The 20,131-nt window shown below is 41.0% G+C and overlaps 1 protein-coding gene and 1 long non-coding RNA gene across 2 annotated transcripts in view; one reads left to right on the plus strand and one right to left on the minus strand.

Annotated features, from left to right (window-relative positions):
• The window catches only part of STOM (stomatin), a 279,729-nt gene extending 271,784 nt beyond the window's left edge, over window positions 1-7,945 (minus strand). The window contains exon 1 of the mRNA XM_044058009.1: window positions 7,696-7,945. Within this exon, the coding sequence (XP_043913944.1) occupies window positions 7,696-7,747 (52 nt within the window). The 5' untranslated portion in view covers window positions 7,748-7,945. The remainder of the gene's footprint in view (window positions 1-7,695) is intronic.
• The window catches only part of LOC122790464, a 676,350-nt gene that overhangs the window by 439,423 nt on the left and 216,796 nt on the right, over window positions 1-20,131 (plus strand). The gene's annotated exons all lie outside the window — the stretch shown is intronic.

A 20,131-nucleotide genomic window follows, 5' to 3' on the forward strand; every position in this document is an offset into this window, starting at 1 on the left:
TAGTGAATACGGACCTTTAAGTGAAAAGCAATTAGGATCCTACTTTGTTTTTCTTTTACATACTTACGTGAAAGTGGAATCTACTGTTACTACAACCAAAACAAAATATAAAAATAGGTTACATTTGCTACCCACTTTAAGGCTATCTTTAACAAACCATACACCAAATATTGACTTTTTTTTGTCATACAGTGCGAGCACATTCTTCGCATTAAAACTGTGCAGATTTGAAACCTGGATTTTTACCGTTCACATTGTGTAAATTTTAAAACTTTCATAGGGATTCCATGAAAACAAATATTTTTGAGTAGAGTTCTATAGTCCAAAAAAGTTTAAGAAACACTGCTTTACACTAATCCACACAGAGCCATCTATATATCTGTAGATCTATAGATCTATATGCAGATTATTTGTCTGGCTCTAAACATTACTGGAATTAGTTTACTAAAGAAACAGAGTGATACACTGATGCTGATGTGGGACACTGGTAGCTATTCTACAAATTTTACTCAAGTGTTTATAGTCTTCCTGGAGCTTGTTTAAATACTTGGCAGATATTACTGGAAACTCGCATCACCACAAGCTGGAAACTGAAGCCCTTTTGACCAGTGCTTTTCCAGCCTCTTTAGTTAAGCAGCTTACAATTCTGTAGCCCATACCCAAAATATGACAGGGCCTACTTGCTGACTTATACATTTGTAGCGAGAGCATCAGTGTGGGGTCCAAACATATCCCAAGGTACTTGTAGGTCTGCAGTGTTTTCACTTTCATTCCTTATGACAGTGTAATGCTCCTGTTAAAATTGCCAAGCCATTTGCTAGTTCCAAAGACCACTGGTTTTGGTATTTCTTCAAATTTACCATTAGCTCCAGTTACTGCAACCCACCTATGAAGGTCTGCATAAGGAATATTTGCCGTTTGTAAGACTGAACATAACTGAATTCAGAGAAGGGGGATCCCACTACTGGCATCGCTAAAGATTTACTGCTCAACTACTGCGGTGAAGTATTTCCTCTTTAAAGTAACTTAGGTTCTGTTTGATTAAGGCCATATATTGCTATGTCAGTCAACAGCATGTTGTATAGTACACAAATCTAATATCTTGGTATTCTTCCAGATTTGTCACTGTCCATTGAACTGATAGATAAGAGGTACACAGGTAATGTCATTCCTTGACTACGTCACCTGTTATTAAGCAGACTATATGATTCAATGTGGTACTTAAACACTACCATTGCTTTCTCCAAAATATTGGATAATGGCTATAAGGGACACTATCTTGAAGGACTGAGCTCTTTTGGGAGTCATTCTTAGGAAAGGTATAATATTTATGTTTGCTTTTTTTTTTGTTTGTTTTTAACCCAACTGAGAAAACATCTGAACCTGGGGCAGCTTCATAACATGGTCCTGTGTTAATTGCAAAAATGTGTCATATGTTGACAGAAATGTAAAATAAACCAGGGCTCCCGATTGGCTGTAACAAGTCGTGTCCTGTAACCATTTATTTGCTCTTGAGATAGTTATTTTCTAAAGTGAAAATTGTGGGGAAACAAAAATGCAATCCCCAATCTTTTCAGCAAATGAAGTTGTACTCTGTTCAGAGAAGATGATACTGGTCGAAGAACTATACAAAGTGATCTGAAACACTTCCATTTATGATAAGAGAAAAGGTATGAGATTGTATACCATGCCCTTACAGGTGGTTACTTTCTTGCTAGAAATGTTTAGGGCTTCCCAATACTGACCTCTCTCTTTTAGAAACATACCTCTCATACCTCTCAACCTCCAAGAACAAGAAATCTGGACAAAGCCAAAAATAATGGGGGGACAAAGGCCCACAATTAGAACAAATTTTAAACAATGTTCTTATAAACTTAGAAAATTACTATAATAAAAGGTTTTGCATTAGTATGCACTTTCTGAAGGATACAAAGTCTGAAACTCAAATAAGTATCATTATTTACTGACTTCAGTCCACTGCATTTCTCAGCGATTTGGCAGAACACCAAAAAATTTATGAGGAACAGACCAAAACTGAGGGGCAAAAATCTGGAGAGTTGAGAGGTATGTTTGAAAATCACCTGTGTTGGTCTTCTTGGAGAATCTCGTACAGAAGTTTCAGATGCAGCAATACTGCTGATAACTGTCTGCAAAGTTATTACATCAGTAGTTTTCCAAATTTCTTTGCAGAGTAGAAAGGCTTGTCTTTTATCTGGTATAAGACATAAGGCCGGGTTGCCCTAGAGCTATTCATTTTTAAGGTAGAAATTACGCTGAATGGCAGCAGAATGGTCAACAGAAGGTTACAATAGTATCAGTTTGGTCTGTCACACAGGGCCAATATATGCTGACTAGTATATTCCGGATTTACTAATGATGACGGCATTTCTCGGTTCTATATCTGATTTTGGTCTCTAGCTTGCAGAGTTGCTTGTTTCTGAAGTATCCATGCTATTAAAACTACCTCAAACTGAATAATGTAAATAAGTAAGGCAGTGTGCTCTAAGTGAATGTAAAACTGGTGCAGAGATCACTCTGCCTTACTTTTGTCTTTCTCTATTAGGAGGTTCTGAAGTTCAGTTCCTAAGTGGGGTGCCTTCTTTGCACAGCCTGCAGTCATCCTGTGCTCATACGAAAAAACTTTGTAAAAAAGAAGAAACGAGCTGGCTTCAGGAACACAAACCCCAATTTATTGCTGTTTACTGTGAGCGCTTTTGCAAGAGTAGATACTCCAACTTCTTCAGACAAACTCTGTTATGCACATTGAAACGGCGGTCTTTGCTGTCCTCTTGAATCATAAAGGCATGCTGATAATTGGAGGATTGCCATTTCACCTAAGTGTGTGCACGCATGCATCGATCCTGGGATGGACTGGTCTTCCATTTAAGACTAGTTCTTTATGTGACACCCACAGCTTACTCCACAACCATTAATAGATGGTGTAACATTAAACAGTTTTCCTGCTGAATGTGGTGCAGTGGGATAGATCTCAGTTACATGCTCTACTCATTTGCATATGTTCTGCATTACAATTGCCACTGTAAAATACTGGGTGCTTATGACATTTCTACAAGAAATGACCCGATATCACAATCAGTCAATTTTTATAGTATACGGCATCTGAAATCTTTCCCCTACACAAATCTTATTAACCTAGGTGTGGGGCTTTTCAAGTATTACAAACTTAAGAGGTGAAGGTGTAGTGAGGTCAAGGCGCAGTGCCCTACCTCCCCCTTCTGAAGGCAGTCTGCAATTAATTTTGATTTGGTGCAAACTTCCTCACCTCTTTCTAGGCATGGTGATATTAAGTAAGAACAGAAATATATTGAGAAAAACTATCAGTGTGCTACGGCTCTCAACTTATGATTTACATCCCCTTTTCAGTTCTAGTAAGCCAAGCCCATCCTTCCTCTACCTTAATAAAAACTGCTTCACAAATCAGCTTTAAAAATTAAAAAGTATCTAACTTCTTACTGTTTAGCATGAAGGAGCAGGAATCTTGTCCAAGTTTTACAACAGGAAGAATTCCTGTTCTAACAGTGTCTGAAACAAAACGATACTGGCTGAGAAAGTCAGTATTAGTTTCTTAATCCATTAGTTTGAAAACCACCAAAATAGCTCTGTTCAGTACATCTTTGTATACTACCATGTACCTTGTTACAAGCCAGTATCTCATGCCACTGATAAGGACATTAGAATCAATTTGTATACACACCCTTCACTATAGTCTACGGGCTTTATAACCTTGTTATTGCTTGTTGCCTACAATTATTTTTTTCTCAGTGTTTTTTTACTCTGTGTACCACAATGACTAAGTCAACTACACCAAGACTGTAGGTCAAGTTTTAATCAATGTTATTGTCTTATTTGATGCCATTAAGACCTAGGTCATGGCTGAACATGTAATTTAACATCATTCGTAAAGATTAGGGCTCATCTAATGGTTTACAAAGGTAGGAAAAGGGAAAACGGACAGATAAAAGCTACTGGAATAAAAAGCACTCTACCATGAGCAGTATTTAAATTCTTTTGAAGAAAATATTTTTAATCTGTAAAACTGTTCCCTTAATGTGACAGCATCTGAAAAGAGAGGGTTGACTCTGCTCCTTACATTTCATTTGAATTTTTAAATATGTTTCTGCTTGATATGATTTGATTATGTTCTTAATAAACCACTGCAAAAACTGAACTGTTGCAATTTTGTCATTTTAGAAAAATATTTTTTATATACAAGTTTTAGACTGTTATAATTGCATACGGAGGGGGGTAAGGGAGTGACCACAGACAGCTCCCCTTACATTAGTGACAATTTTCCATTGTATTTATCTGTTTAAAATCGCAGCCATATTTCACATAGGATTATAAAAAGGTTGTAAATGCACATAGTGGTGGTGGTAGCACCCACACAGAAGTAAGAAGTTTGGATCTTTCCCCCCGTGGTGGTGGGGGATTAAGGGATGATGGCAGCCCCCCTTACAGGACAAGTTATTTTAAAGTAGGTTCCTTTGTAGTAAGTAAGTCCCTTTAAGTAACTTAAGTTTCATTTTAGTTTGGACAGAGGCAGTCTGTAAAATGACTCAGGACCCCAACACCCAAAGATACTGATACTACCCCATCTTATATCTGGGGAATTAAGACATAATATTGTCATATCCGGGCTATTACTAGCTAGGCTTGTAAAGGCTCTTGTGCCATTAGCCTAGTAATCACCTATGAACCTGTGATTCCTTTAGCATACACTGCTCTTTAAGTGGACAGCAATAATTGCTTCTTCTATTGCATTATATGCCATGGCAGAGTGGGTTTGCAACTGCACATCTCTGTCACTGTTAATTGACTCCTAATCTTTGCAATCATGCATTTGATAAGTCTACCTTCAGAGTTAGCAAATATTAAACAAGTGAAGATACCGAAATCTTCTACCATGCTTAAAATTATTTTTCTGTAAGTATACTGGGTACTTGCGTATTATCGCAACCATATTTTTGTGCTAATGCAGGTTGCTTCTCAATAATTAAATATGTTCCTCAATTTGCTTGAAATGCAATATAGTGTGTTTTCTTTAACAAAACAAGTGGTTTTCCGGAGGCCTAGCAACATAAAGTACACAGTGTATTGTTGTTGTTTCTTCGTGCTCTTTACTGGCGTTAGAAGCATGTCGCTTCATTGCAAGGCTGCCCACTGAATGTTCTTTGTCAGCCAGTGCTGTCAAATAACAGCCGTGCATACCGTTGGGAATGGCTGGGAGTGTGGAAGTTTGCGACATGTGGATTATTGCTCTTTTTTTTTTAGTCCAAACTACATCATTTAAGTTGGCTGTGCATTTCATGTCACAGCATTTGCAGAAAAATAGCCAAATAAAATTCCTAAATGAATGCAAAATCATTATTTACATTCCCGCTTGTGTACTGCAAGTAGACTTAAAACCACATGGAGGAAATTGATGTGCCCGCAGTAGCAAGCAAGTGATTTCTAAGGCACATATTCTCCTACAGTAACATTATGAACTCCACTCAACACACAGAAAAACACTATGAAACATACCCATACGGAAAAGAGTAATATTTGCACTGTTTATTAGGAGTAATGTAGACCACGTTTCCTTTTATTACATTTGTATAACACAGCTGAAGTTTACCCATTCCTGCGATATAAACAGTTTCAAAGGAATACAAGTAAATTCATCGCCTGCAGTTCTTAAACAAACAGCATGACGTGCAGCGGTAAAGGGTAAACCTACATTGCATTATTTACGTTTTCAGTTGTCGAACTCATAAAACTGCCTAAACAAACCAAAACAGTTTAAAGAAAACACTGTTTCTATGCCTTTTAATAGATTATCGGCACCACTTTATTCATCGGGAAGCAACCTGCATTAGCGCAGTGATAATACGCAAGTACCGTATTTTAAATATTTCTTAGTAGGATGTCCTGATTCAGTAAATTTTCAGAAAGCTGCTCTTCGGAATGCATTTTTCACATTTGGTCATGTTAGAGTTCCTGCAGTTACTGACAACTTGCAACAATAGTTGCTGTGTTCCACAGCAACATACCTCTGAGTTGTACCTCATAAGGAGCATCCTCATTTTCAGTCTTTGAATTACATATTCCACATTAAAAGAACGTGTCATAAAGTCATTACGATTTTTTTAGAAGTATACATGATAAATAAGATTGGGTCATATTAATTCTTCACAACTATTTGTAAATATTAACACATTTCAACCATGTTGAGTTTCTCAGTTGAAGTTGTTTTGTGTGTTCCAGATAATGCCTGTTACCATTTGTTCTAAATTATGAGGGGTAGCGTTGTACATTTTGGAGATGGAAGGTTGATGGCTGTGAGCAACAGTAACTTATTTCATTCTGAATGCTTATATTAACTATAAAATAGTTTATATTGTAAAAATGCAAGATTTATAATTGCTACAAAGGTAATTTAAAACAAGTGATGTGACTCAGTTGATATACCTCTCAACTTCACTGCTCAACAATTCTGGAAAAAGTAACTGATAATGGACAAAGGCCTCAACTCAGAGACCAACTGTAAGAATGAATTAAATATGCAGTTTTTTCATCAGCATACATTTTCTGACGAAGGGCCACTAACCCTCTGTAATTTACTAAAAAAAAAAAAATCAGAGTATGAGGGACTGGGGGAAAAAAAGACAATCTAGGACAGTTGAGAAGCATGAAAACAGTGTTCATAAATCAAACAAGACAGCACATAGCTCCCAGTCTTCCATCTCCAAAATGTGGAACAAATGGGCAAAATATGGAACACCTACTAACAGGTTAGTAACAGTCTCAACTAGAAAATCATAAGACGGTTAAAATGTGCTACTTCAAACTTATAAAAAAATATTTTCATGAAAAAATATGATTTAATACTGTTTGCTATACATTTCATTAAAAAAAATCCTAAGTCTGAATGTATGACACTGCCAGACTGGAAACTTGGAGAAACATGGGCTTTTTCGGACCCAAAATAAGGAGTATTTCGCGTAATGAGGTACACACGACACGAGACAGCTAGCTAGTCCAATGTCCTCCTGACCCACCCATGTGTTAGCTAACTAAGGGGTGTGTCCGTCTGTCAAACATGTAAACACCAAGGCTTCCTTTGCAGTTCTTCACGTAAAGCTTAGTGGTCTGCAGTGCCCCCGTTGAAACAACACCTTGCCATCCCCTCCTTTTACCAATGCTTCCAACAGCAGCTGCAGCCTCCTTTACTTTAAAAATAATCTAAAACGTTGTGTCCCTTAAATAAGAACTAAACCAAATTCGCAACCGCTATACTCAAAAATGTAGGTGTATAGCGCCGTTACAAGCAGCCCCTCGGGTGAGACACACTTGAGAACAGTCGTTCTCCACAATTCCACAACCCATCAATACAGAAAAAATACCATATTTTAATGACAGTTTCCAAGATCGTGATCTTCAAATCATCACAACAATGGACTTAACTACTTCAGCCAGTTTTGCAACAGCCTCATTTTCTTAAGAGATAGAAAGCATTCTGAAATACATAACTTAACTCTGGATGCACTATCTTTGCTATGTAAACTAATACAACGAAAATAGTGCTTTACTCTGATCTACAATTTTGCCACAGCTGTCTTCAACATTGGGATTTTTTCTAACAGCCAGCCCAACACTAGCACTAATGACATATACAAGCAAGTTAATATTTACCTTTAGGTCTTGCACCATCAATTCGTCTAGGTTTTAGTTCGCTCTCATCCATATCTAAACAACCGACGTTTCGGTTAATCCGAAAAGTAAGGTAGCTGTTTGATCAGATCTTAAACCACCTTCTGCTCTGCTTATAACAGTTTACGCTTCAGCTGTGTTTTTCCTTACTCTAGTAAGTCGGAGGCGGGGCACGAGACGTCTCGTGACGGAAGCCGTCACCAAGGCCAATCCCCGCTATTCCGAGTAATCGTTACGAGTTTGCTGTATAGGGAAGAAAAGAAGCAAGATGCATTTTATTTTTCTTATAAGTGAATACAAAACTAGTGTTTGCTTGTATTGCATTTGCTATGCTACAATTATGCACCAAATATCTGGTAAATTAAATGAGTTCTATATTGTGTGGCGGCAGAACTTAAAACGACCGTTTTCATTTTCCATCATGCGTCAATTGTCCAGATTTTTGCCTCATACAATTTGTGGTTTTCTGACAAACCACTGAGATTTGACGTTACTAAATCATGACATGCATTAAAGTTTCAGTCTTCAACACAAATCATGCTGTTCTAGCAAATGTCTATGTTTTTAAGAGCAACGTTTAAATTCTGTCCCTGATTTGCGCCTCCCTCCCACAATTATTTTCTTTGTAGTGTGCCCTGTGATAACACTCCCAAAAACGGGAAAACCCGAGAAAGAAATCATGTAACTGTCGCAGTCGGGGCTCGCGCTACAGAAGCGCGAACAGGTTTCTTTTTTCCAAATTCTCGAGCGCAATCATGGCGCTCCATGCGTTACAACATGGTTACCAGTCGCGGACCTGGTCGTAACGCTCTGTGTCATGTTCAGTGTTGTCTTCTGTGTCCCTGTCTTTATACTCATTTGGTTTACTTGTCAGGGGAACCTTAGAAACGGTTTCGTACCAACTTACCTATCAGTTTAAAAGCTGGTAACACTTTTTTAGAACATCTGCAATAAACACTTATTCTTTCGGCTTTTCCCGGTTAGGGATCGCCTGTCCGCTCATGATTGGCAGTGGAGTTTTCAGTGTCGGGTTGCCAGCCCGGCGCCCAACCTTCCACACAAGGCACACACTCAGACCTAGGGCCAATTTGGAGTGTCCAATCTACGTACAGCATGTCTTTGGGATGTGGGAGGAAACCGGAGCACCCGGACGAAACTCACGCGACCACAGGGAGGGCATAAAGATTCCGCACAGAAGGTACCCCAGCCGAGGATCGAACCGGAGAGCCTCTTGCTGTGAGGCGACAATGCTAACCACTGCACCACCGTGGCCAAACACTGCAGTTGATAAATGCTAAAAAGTATGGGAATGGCGGTCCAAGTGGCCGCAACTTAAGATTTTTTTTTTTTTTTTAAGAATTTAAGAGTTGGACATTCTCATTTGAAACAACATCCAGGTATGGCTAAATGTGACAATGTAACACAGGGCAAGGGGTATTTGATTTGTAGTAACTGGTGTTATTGCACCCTATCTTACACTCGACCTACAAAATGACCCCATGCACAAGAGGAATGGACACACTAGTGTCAACTATCATCTCTCACAACCATTAAACGCTTATTTTAGAGGTGTATTCCTTACACAGAACCGTATGGTTTTTGACCCTATCCTGCATAACTCAACTATTCAGATTTTCACAGAATGTTCAGGATTTTTTATTTACATTTTTTTGTCAGTTAAAAGTTTGGTTTTCTGGCAAATCATTAATGATTGAAGTCAGAAATTATGACAGATGGTTGAGTTATATTTCTATAACCAACTCCTTAAGGATCAAGTTTGCAGCTCAAACCAAGGTTGCCTGGGTTCAGTTCAGATTTCTGTTCCTCTCCTCCACAAGACTGCCCTTTAATGTTAATCTTTCAGTACAGACTGATACAGAACTCGGCCTGTGCTCTATAAAGCTGGCCTTTGAGGTTGATCTTCCAGTATGCAGTGATGCATAAATCAGCTTGTTGTCACTTTTAATGCAAGAGCCATAACAGCAGTTTGTTAGCAAAGTGGTAAGATTTGTGCCTCACAGCTCCAAAGGTCTAGCTCCATTTCTGAACTCCAGTCACTGTAGGTGTTTTGCAAGTTTCTTCTATATCTGCATGGACTTTCTTTGGGTACTCTAGTTCCCTTCTGTCAGCCAAAAAAAAAAAAACACCAGGATTGATAGGTTATACTACATTTTCCATATATGCTGCAATTATCCAACTTTTGTGGCCCAGATTTGAGCTGCAAAGGGTTCAAGTTAGACCATTTCATTCACCAGATTAATAAACCAGTCACAGAGACCACTGGACTCCAGAGTTTGCCATGCAAGTGACAATTTCAACAGTTCTTTTTTATCTAGATCTTGTTAGTGCCAAATATAGGTGCAGTTGTAGATCAAATACTTCCCAAACAAAACACTATTGCACTACACCATCATGCTGTAAGATTGTGGTTATAGGTAATGCATCACATTTGCTCCTTCTCATATACAGCAACCTCAAGTACTCCAGCACTGTAGCAAAGCGTAAAGAACATTCCATAAATACAGAACTTGCTTGTAATTACATGCCATACATCTACCTCCCTTATAAGGAAGGAAATTAATTTTAAGGAATGAGTTTATGGTGCTTTTGGAGAAGCTTCAGCAGTGAGATGCTGCATTATATGTTTTCTGCATAACTTCTCCTTACTAGGGTTACCACTTGTTCCTGCTTTTACTGAACTGTCCTGATCTGTACTGCATTGCCTATTTCATTGCAAAAAACAGAATGTGAAAGGTAGCAAATTTTCTTCTGATGTTTCATTAAAAAAGTTCTAAGTTCCATTTATACTGCAGAAATTGGGCTGGGATATTTCTAAACACAGCGTGCAGTTGCATAAGTGTATGCTGTTCAGCATGCTTAGTACACCATTTTTCATTACCACAGTTAATAGACACAGACTGCAGTAATAAGTGGCACACCAAAGAATAGCAGTAAAGTCTTTAAACTGTATGCTTTGCACATTACTATGTGCTCTGCTACCACAGACTGAATCACTGTGTAACAAGACAGGGGAGTCAAGCACAGCAGCGGCCAGTTGATTAGTAAGGTATGATCTGTCTGACATACCTTACCAAGTAGTTGGCTCTTGCAATGCTGACATGCAACACCGTGTTTAATAAAATATTTTCCTTCATTGTGTATAATGGCAGAGGTAGTATCATTAACATAATATGGCAATGAAGGGAGTGAATGATATGGAAGAATGCTGTGAGAACTCCCATTGATGGGAGCTTGGTTGTGTCATTGTGAGGGCAGGGATAGTGTGGTAGCAGGTTTGCTTGCACCACAGAGAACCCCACAACTAGTTGAGGCAGTTTCTACTGTGCAAAAGTCTTTGTTTTTAAATATACACTGCCTGTATGCAGAGAAACCAACACTTCAGCAATGAAAGGGCATTAATGCAGTCAGAGGTGCTACATCAGTTGTTAGTAAGTTATGCAGTACGGACAGCCCATAGACATCATATGTGCTTCATGCATGGTGTAGTGTAGCTACACAGTGGGGTTAAGACCTTTATGAACTGCAAAAAGGGTTTGGTATACCACTATAATGTGTATCAACCCTAACCATGGGGATATAGTTCATGAATCCTGCCCAGGGGTGCTACTGACCCCTAACTAAGCTCTAATGCTGTGGACCCTGGATGCTAGTTATAAACATCAGTGTACAGTGGAGCAGGGCTGGCTCATGGTACACCTGCATGCTAATGCCATTAGTAATTCATAAAGATAACTACAAAGTGGGGCAAAACCTTGTGTATGGCACCATTGAGTAAACACAATATGTCATTTATTCCTCCATGCTAATTACCACGCCCTAGGATCATACCCGATTAATAGACAGTATAACATTGAAGTAAATACTACTTCTAATGGAGTAAGTTAAGGGAGTACAGCTGTATACTAAACTATATACCATTTATGAGCACATAGATTTTCCCTTCGCAGCTGACATGTTGCTCAGCACACAGAGATGAGCAGCATTTCAGTGCTGATGTTAGAGAGAGAGTCTGTGGAGCAGACAAACCTGTTACCACCATGTAATCTGCCTCAACCCCACACCATGATGCTGTTGAGCTTACTCTGTGGTATTAAAGTAAAGATCCTAGATCTAACTAGAATAAGGTATAGTATGACCTAATAAGTAGGTTTTAACCACTGCACTTTGTAGTACTGACATGCTATACAGTGCTTCCCCATCAGTGTATATATACTATGTCCTCTGGTGTGTCATTCACAAAAGTGTGATGTGTACTGTTCAGTTCCGTGGACTCTTGTGAATGAGGTTGTCACAAACCAAAATGTTGTCAGCCCAGCTAGCTGGGACTTTGTAAATAATTATATATCATTTGTCAATATTAATATGATCCGTACGCTTGTCTTACAAATGTAAGAAAACTGTATGTTATGTGGATATTAAACTATTGGTGCAGAAGTGTGTGTTGAACTATATGTTATGTACTGAGCTTCAAGAATGTAACCACAGTCTACCCTACTGGAAAAGAACAGACATGTATATAAACTATATGCCTATGCAAATGTATGTTTTGATGGTAGAAGCTAGAACGTACAGCGTTAACTTGGAAACTCTCAAGAAAATAAGTTGAAATTGTTTACGATTGTGTTATCTCAGTTTCAGCTCAGCAAGAAGACAGGATGTTTAGAGCTAAAGTTTTTCTATTGTCTTGAAACAGAAATAATTACTAGGTTTAAAATGTAAAAGTGCTCAACTGTTTTACGACTTCCAGTTCTAGGCAAACTTCTGAGAAGTATGTATTTTTGACACAGATGTGCTAAAATTCTAAGTTTCTGATAGCCTGGGAACTGAAGGCAGGTGACAAATAATGATGTAATCCACCTGACTCAGCAGTAATGTTTTAATATTAATTTGGGAACTCTCTCAGAGACTGTGCATTTTGTATCTTGTCTTGGATCTGAAAACATCCATTCAGCACTTCTAGTCTGCATTTTCCTTCCTCTGTAAGTTATTTAGGTATAGTATTTCTTTTAGTGATAGATAGGAATATAGTAAAGATTAGTTTATTTATTTTCTTTATTTATGTGAGATTGTCCTGCAATGTTGCTTTAAAATATTTCCTGTGATTCTGAACTCTGTTGTCACTGTGTAGAGTTATTGAGTATTGTCTTTTTTTCTTTATTATTAAATATACTTAAACCTTTTAATTGTGGCTGGTTTGTTTAGAGATATTTAAGCTCTTAGAATACTTGCATATGTATTTGGTGACACTGTATAGGTCACTCCAATAGCCTTGTTGTTGGTCACACTTACCATTTGGATAATAGTAACATTACACAGTGAGAATTGGTCACCCTTTGGGAAGGGCCTTATAGTATCTAATAAGTAGTGGTTGGTGGCAACTGGTACTACCTTATAGTCTGGGAAGAAGGGGGTATAGCTAGTGAACCTGCGCCAGCCTTCCCCAGGAGCGTCTTTGTGTTTGTATATAAATCAAATCTGTGTGTGTGTGTGTGTGTATGTGTGTATATGTGTGTGTGTGTGTGTGTGTGTGTGTGTGTGTGTGTGTGTGTGTGTGTGTGTGTGTCAGCTACTTGGAAAGGGACACTAAGCACTGGTTGGACAGAGAGGGTGCTGGAGGTTTTGGCTTGACTACTCGGTTGAGAATCTTAACCCCATAACTGTGCCAGTGGGGAGTTTTATTGAGGATCTGGAGAAAGAGGGAGAAATCAGCCCCAGACTGACTATGATCTCTGTGTGCTCTTAAGGGAAATTGTACTTTACTGTGTGTGTACTTGTCATCCTCCCAATGTGCACATCCCTCACTGGTGCTAGTGGTGAGGATTGAGGTTCCTTGATTACTGGACCAGTGCAGGGGCGTCTCACATTAATTGTTTGGTAGTAGTGGGATAGCCACATCACATATTAATTGTTTGACTGTGGTGAGATAGCCACATCACATATTAATTGTTTGACTGTGCTGAGATAGCCACATCACATATTAATTGTTAGACTGTGGTGAGATAGCTGCATCACATATTGTTTGACTGTGGTGAGATAGCCACATCACATATTAATTGGCTTGTAGTGCTGTAGATATGGAATTCCTGTAGCTGTGTACAGTGGTCATTGAAGGTGTTTGTACTCTTTATCAGCCACACAGTGAACATTCAGAGTTCATATCGCAATTGTTTTATTTTTTTGTTTGCTTAGTTAGGGAGAGCAGGCAAGCATGTCAGCAGAGGAGTATGGTAAGCTGACATGGAGCCAGTTGGCTGAGATGTGCCAGGCTAAAGGACTGGTGCATGCCAACCTGACTAAAGCAGACATAATTTCAGCTTTAGTCACAGCTGCATCACAAAATAGCAACGAAGAGGGCAATCAGACTGGCCTTGGAGATGTACAACTCTCAGAAAATGGACAGCTCAGCCTTTCCACAGAGGACTTAAAAATCCATCTGGAGTTAGAGACTTGATTTGGAGTCCAAGCATTTGGAAATAAAAGCAGCAGAAAGACTGAGACATCTGGAAGCTGAGGAGAAGGAGAGGCAGAGCAACATGAAATGGAGATGCTGGCTGTTCACAAAAGTCATGGAGGTAATGGGGAAGGGAGTAACCAAACCCCAGAAGCAACAAAGGTCAATACATTTCTTCCACAATTTACAGAGGGGGATAATTTTGATAGTTTCATTCATATGTTTGAGAGGGTATGTAAACAGTATAATCTTGACCAAGGGCTCTGAGTACAGTTCCTGATCCCCTTACTCCATGGTAAAGCTGTAACTGTTCTTTCCAAACTGTGATACTGACTATCTAAATTGTAATGTTGTAAAGAACTGTTTGCTAGATTTTTTTAAGTTAACACCTGAAGCTTATAAGAAAAAGTTTTGTGAGCATAGATGCAAGGCAGATGAAAATGTGTGTGAATGTGTTGTTGAACTGATCACTTATTTTCATAGGTAGGAGAGTGGATGTCAGGTCAGCACTTTTGAAGGGCTGGCAGATCTTTTGGTGAGGGAACAAGCCCTTAGCACTTTCCCTGAGGACATAAGAATCTGGTTAGCTGATAGATAATACACTACTGCAGATGAGTTGGGGAAGAGGGGAGACCTATACTTAGCAGGCAGGGCATCACTGCACAGGAAAGGGACAACTAGTGCTGCTCATGGGTTTAAGGAAACCCATGGTGGGTAGCCCAGACTGCACCAACAGAATCCACCAGTAACAGGGGAAGGCACTAGTCCAGGTACATGTCCAGGACCAAGGGTTAAATGTTTTAAATGCAACCAGTGGGGCCATGTAGCATATAGATGTCCATGGAGGTAAGGTGGGGAACAAAAGGTGGTAGAGTCAGTAAGTGGGAAATGACAAAATGCCAACAGTAGGTTGTCTCGAGATAACAAGGGTACCAAATTACCGCCCTGCAGATGTCCTGATAGGGAATGAATTTGATAATGCAGTACCATGTGTGCATGCAGTTACACGCAGTCGGGCTTGGAGACAAGCATGTGGGTCGTGTAGCCTGAGGGAGATCCAGACAGACCACACACTTGTAGCCACGACTGGTGAGGTTGTTACTTCAGGGAGGGAGCTACCCTGTAGCAGTGAGACTAAAGGTGAGCTACAGCTGTTTGTGGGTATTGATGTTCCCTTGGACAGAGTGACTGCAAGGGCAGAGATGAGTAGTAGTACCCTGGCTGACAGTGAGGCACCGCTGTCAGAGGATGCCAGACTTCCTGTGGAAGGGAAGCTGGGAAGAATTACAAAGAGAGAGTTGAGACGGGCTCAGCCCTCAGACCCTACATTACCAGGCCTGAGAGAGGTAGCTAGTGAGGCACCTGATTCTTGAGGGAAGGGGAAATCTGTATACTGGGACAAAGGGTTACTGTATATAGAATGGACTCCTGAGGGAGGGCTAGAGAGTGAGAGAATACAGCAGTTGGTAGTACCCAGAGCCTACCGTCTGGCATTTCTAGCCATAGCCTGATATTCAATTTGCAGGTCATATGGACATAAAATGTATGAAGAGATATAATATGCAGAACGTCTATTGACCTGGGATTTCCGGAGATGTAACAGGGTACTGCAGGACCTGTGAGCAGTGCCAAAAGGTAGGCAAGGCAGGGACAAGGGGAAAGCTCCTTTGATGAATTTACCTGAGATTGAGAAGCCATTTCAAAGGGTAGCTCTGGATATTTTGGGGCCTCTGAGTACACCAAGTTCCACAGGGAAAGGTATATCCTAGTGGTAGTAAATTATGCTACCAGATACCCTGAGGCATTGGCTCTGACCTCCATTGAGGCAGAAAAGGTGGCAAATGCTTCGTTAGAGATTTTCAGCAGGGTAGGTTTCCCAAGAGAAATACTAACTGACAGAGGTGCCAATTTCATGTCAGACCTGCTGGCTTGTCTGTGGAAGTACTGTGGGGTGAAGCACCTAAAGAGCACCCCCTACCATCCCCAGACTAATCCTCTTGTTGAGAGGTTAAACTCTACACTCAAGATGATGCTACTGGCATTTGCAGAACAGTTTAAGAGGAACTGGGACAACTATATGCCCCATCTGTTGTTTGTTTACAGAGAGGTTCCCCAGGAATCCACAGGGTTTTCACCCTTTGTGTTGTTGTACGGGCATAGGGTGAGGGAACCTCTAGATTTGATTCAAGATGAATGGGAAGGTGAGTGTGAATCTCACAAGGAGTCTGTTGTGGCATATGTCCTAAACCTCAGGACAAGGCTCAGGGAACACATGGGCTTGGCTCAGGAGAACCTGGCAGAAACCAAACAGCAGAAAAAGATCTGGTATGACAGGAATGGTTGAGCTAGAGAGTATGCTATAGGGAGGTTATGGTTCTCATTCCTGCCAGACACAGCAAGCTGCAGGCAGTTTGGTAGGGATCCTACAAGATGGTAAGGAAGGTCGGTGATGTTAACTACATGGTAGAACTGCTAGGCAGGAGCACAAATTGTACCATGCTAAGATGATGAAACCTTACCATGATGGTGAAGCCCTTGTGCTAAGTATTGGTAATAGGAGTCAGGAGGAGTCTGAAGGGGCTCTATGGATACAGGGATCCAGCTAGCCAAATCCCAAATGACTATGGTGGAGCCTAGGGTTGCAGGCATATGATGGGGACAGTGCAGCACGGTACTGGGGTCAGCAATGCCAAGGCAGCTGAAATTTCAAGACCTGGAATGGGGTAAGGTATTCCAGATAGGCTCAACCCCCTCAAGCAACATTTCTTAAGGTTCACTTGAAAAACTAACTTGAGTTCTCTTGGGGAGGAGAAGTATGACAAACTGAAATGATGCCAGCCCAGCTAGCTGGAATTTTGTAAATAATTCTATGTCATTTGTCAAGATTAATATGATAGGTTCATAGGTAGGTACTAGGCTATTTGCCCGAAGGCATTTCCTAGCCAGAATGTGTTGGCTTTCGCCGCCTCCTTAGATTAGTTCCCTGTGCCTCTGTCTAGCAGAGCCACTGAAGTGATCCCCGGGGTAAACTTTCTGTTTCCCATCCACTAGTCAAGGTTTCTCTTGAAGAGTGCTAGCAAGGAGCTGTGCCTAATGTAGATTGGAATCTTGTTCCAAAGCATGGGAAGTCTCTGGGACAGGAATCTATCCCTCCAGCACATCCTATTTATTGTTGTGGTGAGGTTTAGATCCCTAGAGCATGTGGCTCGAGGTGATAAGATTTTCTTTAGGTGGAGCATGTCCATCAATTCTGGGTTGGACATGGCCTTGTATGTCAGGCAGAGATCACCTCTGAGCAGGCAGTATGCAACCGAGTACAGCTGGAGTTTCTTCAGTCGAGCTGCATAGGGCATCTGTTTAAGGCCAGTGATCCTCTTGGTGAGGTACTTCTGTGGTCTTTCCAGCTGTTGCAGGTGTCTTGTAAGGTACATCCCAAATGGGGCGTTGTACTCTATGATGGGTCTGATGAGTGATGAGTAGAGGGGCACAATGATCTCTTTTGATCTGGATGCAAACCCTTTTGTGATTAGGTGGGCCACATAGGATTTTCTAACCACTTTGGCAATGTGATTATCAAAGGAGAGATTACTATTTACTTGGGTCCCCAGATCCTTTATAACATTTTCCATATTTAGGGGATTACCACCTATGTGGTAGTTTGTAGGTACTTTGTTATTTCCAAAGGGAATAACTATGCACTTTTTGGCATTTAGCTTGAGGCCATGATTTTGACACCAGGTATCCGTCTCAGTGAGACCCTTTTGCAGGATGTCCGTGTCAGCCGGTGAGTCAGTTATAGCCCCTAGTTTGCCGTCGTCTGTGAACTTGGTCAGCCATAGTCCTCCTGTGCTTGTCTGTACCTCTGAGAAGTATATGCCGAACAGGAGGAGTCCTAGGACTGAGCCCTGGGGAATGCCTCTTGTAACCAGTTTAGAGTTAGACCTAGCACCCTCAACTTTCACCGTGTGGGTTCTGTCCGTGATCCAATTGACAACCCATCTTGTGACATAGGGGTTTATGTTCAGGCTGGTGAGCTTGTCTATAATACCAGAATGGGGAATGGTGTTGAAGGCCTTTGAGAGGTCTAGGTAGGCTGTGTGTGTACCACCTTTCCCTCATCTGTAGCCTTGGTAACTGTCTCAAAGAAGTCTACCAGGTTTAGGAGGCATGATCTGCCTTTAACAAAACCAAACTGGGTAGGGTCTAATGTTAATGGGTTCTGTGATGATGCACTCCATAGCCTTGCAGACCAAGCTAGCCAGGATTATAGGGCAATAGTTCCCGGAGTCTGTTGTGGCTCCACCTTTGTGGAGCAGAATAATCATTGCTGTGCACCACTTTATGGGTACGTAGCCTGTGGAGAGGCTGAGTTTGAACAGTGTGTTTAGGTGTGGGGTTAGTTTGTCTTTGAGCTCATGTAGGATGCAGCCTGGGTCACCGTCCAGTCTCATTGATGCTGTGTTTTTGGCTTTGGAGAGGGCTATTTTAACCTGAGTGACTGTGATTTCAGGGGCTCTACATTCTTCTGGTATGGTTATGGGCCCTTTTGGGGGTGAGAGGGGGGTGAAGTTTGCACTGAACCTGTCTGCCAGGATGTTGGCAATATCGGTTGGTTCAGTGTATTTTGTGCCATTCTGCACTAACTCCGAGCAGATCTGAGCATTGCCACTTAGATTCTTGACATAGCTAAAGAATGCCTTGTGGTTATCTTTGGAGTCCTTGTCAAGTTTTCTTTCAAAGCTCGCCTTGGAGGATTTTAGGAGGGATCGTAGTTTCTTGCTGATACTGATCAGGGATGTCTTCCCTTCTTGGGATTTTACTCTTTTCTGTACTAGTTTCCTCCTCCTATTGTATAGCTTGTTTATGGCAGGGGTCCATCAGACTGGTTTCCTTTTCTTGGAGGAGTGAGTCTTGGTTTTGCTTGGGATAGCATGATCCATGCATTCTTGTAGGTGCCCATAGAATGCATTTGTAAAGGATTTTGCAGCGTGGACAGCGTTATCCTTTAGCATGGGGGCTTTGAAACTTTCCACCTCTGCCTTAAGTAACGTGAAGTTTGCTTTTGAAAAGTTTTTCACTGTGGTTTCCTTGTCCAGGGGTGGGGGTGGAATGTGGATATCCAAAGTGATTTGTTTATGGTCAGATCTAACTAGCAAGGGGTCGACCTCTGGTGTGGAACACCGGTCGCTCATGTTGGTGATGACCAGGTCCAATATGTTGTCACCTCTGGTGGGAGTGTTGACCAGTTGTTCAAGGGTGTTTGAGTTTATAAATTCTAGGAAATGTTGGGAGAGGGAGTTAGTACTTGAGTAGTTTTCCCAGTTATTGTTTGGGTAGTTGAAATCACCCAATATTAGGGTGTTTGGTAGCACCTTTATGTTACCCAGTGTTTCCAGAAATGCGGAATGGAGGTCCTGGGACTTGGTGGGTGATCTGTAGCAAGAAACAATTTGAATTGCAGTTTTGCCCATTGTTAGTTGCACGTGGATAATCTCTGTAGCATCGTGCTGGGCCACTAACCTGGAGGTGTGGGTATCCTTGATGAATATGGATACTCCCCCCGCCTTTTGTATTTTGGTTTGGATTCTGTGGCTGAAATGTATGGCATGAGTTGTAGCCTGGTAGTGCTGGGGTGCTCTCTGGAGCCTTAAACCAGGTTTCTGTTACTGCACATATATCGATTTTCTCCATACTGAGGAGTGCCTCGAGCTTTTTGAGGTTTAGACTTCTGGCATTGAGTAGTATTGCCCACAGATTTTTGTTACTTGTGCTATTTACGGCGTTGGGTTTGTCTTTTGAGCCTTGCCTAAAAAAGCCACTATGGGGGTGGCAAGAGCCTTGGCCAGTATTCGAAAGCCTAAGGGTGACAGGTGCAAGCGGTCTCTAGCGAAGCAGCATGGCTTGTCAAGCATGTCATCCCAGGCAGACAGACACTGGATCCCCTTT

Source organism: Protopterus annectens, chromosome 16.part0, assembly GCF_019279795.1.
Source record: "Protopterus annectens isolate FY-2018-M chromosome 16.part0, PAN1.0, whole genome shotgun sequence".
In the NCBI taxonomy this organism is placed as follows: Eukaryota; Metazoa; Chordata; order Ceratodontiformes; family Protopteridae; genus Protopterus; species Protopterus annectens.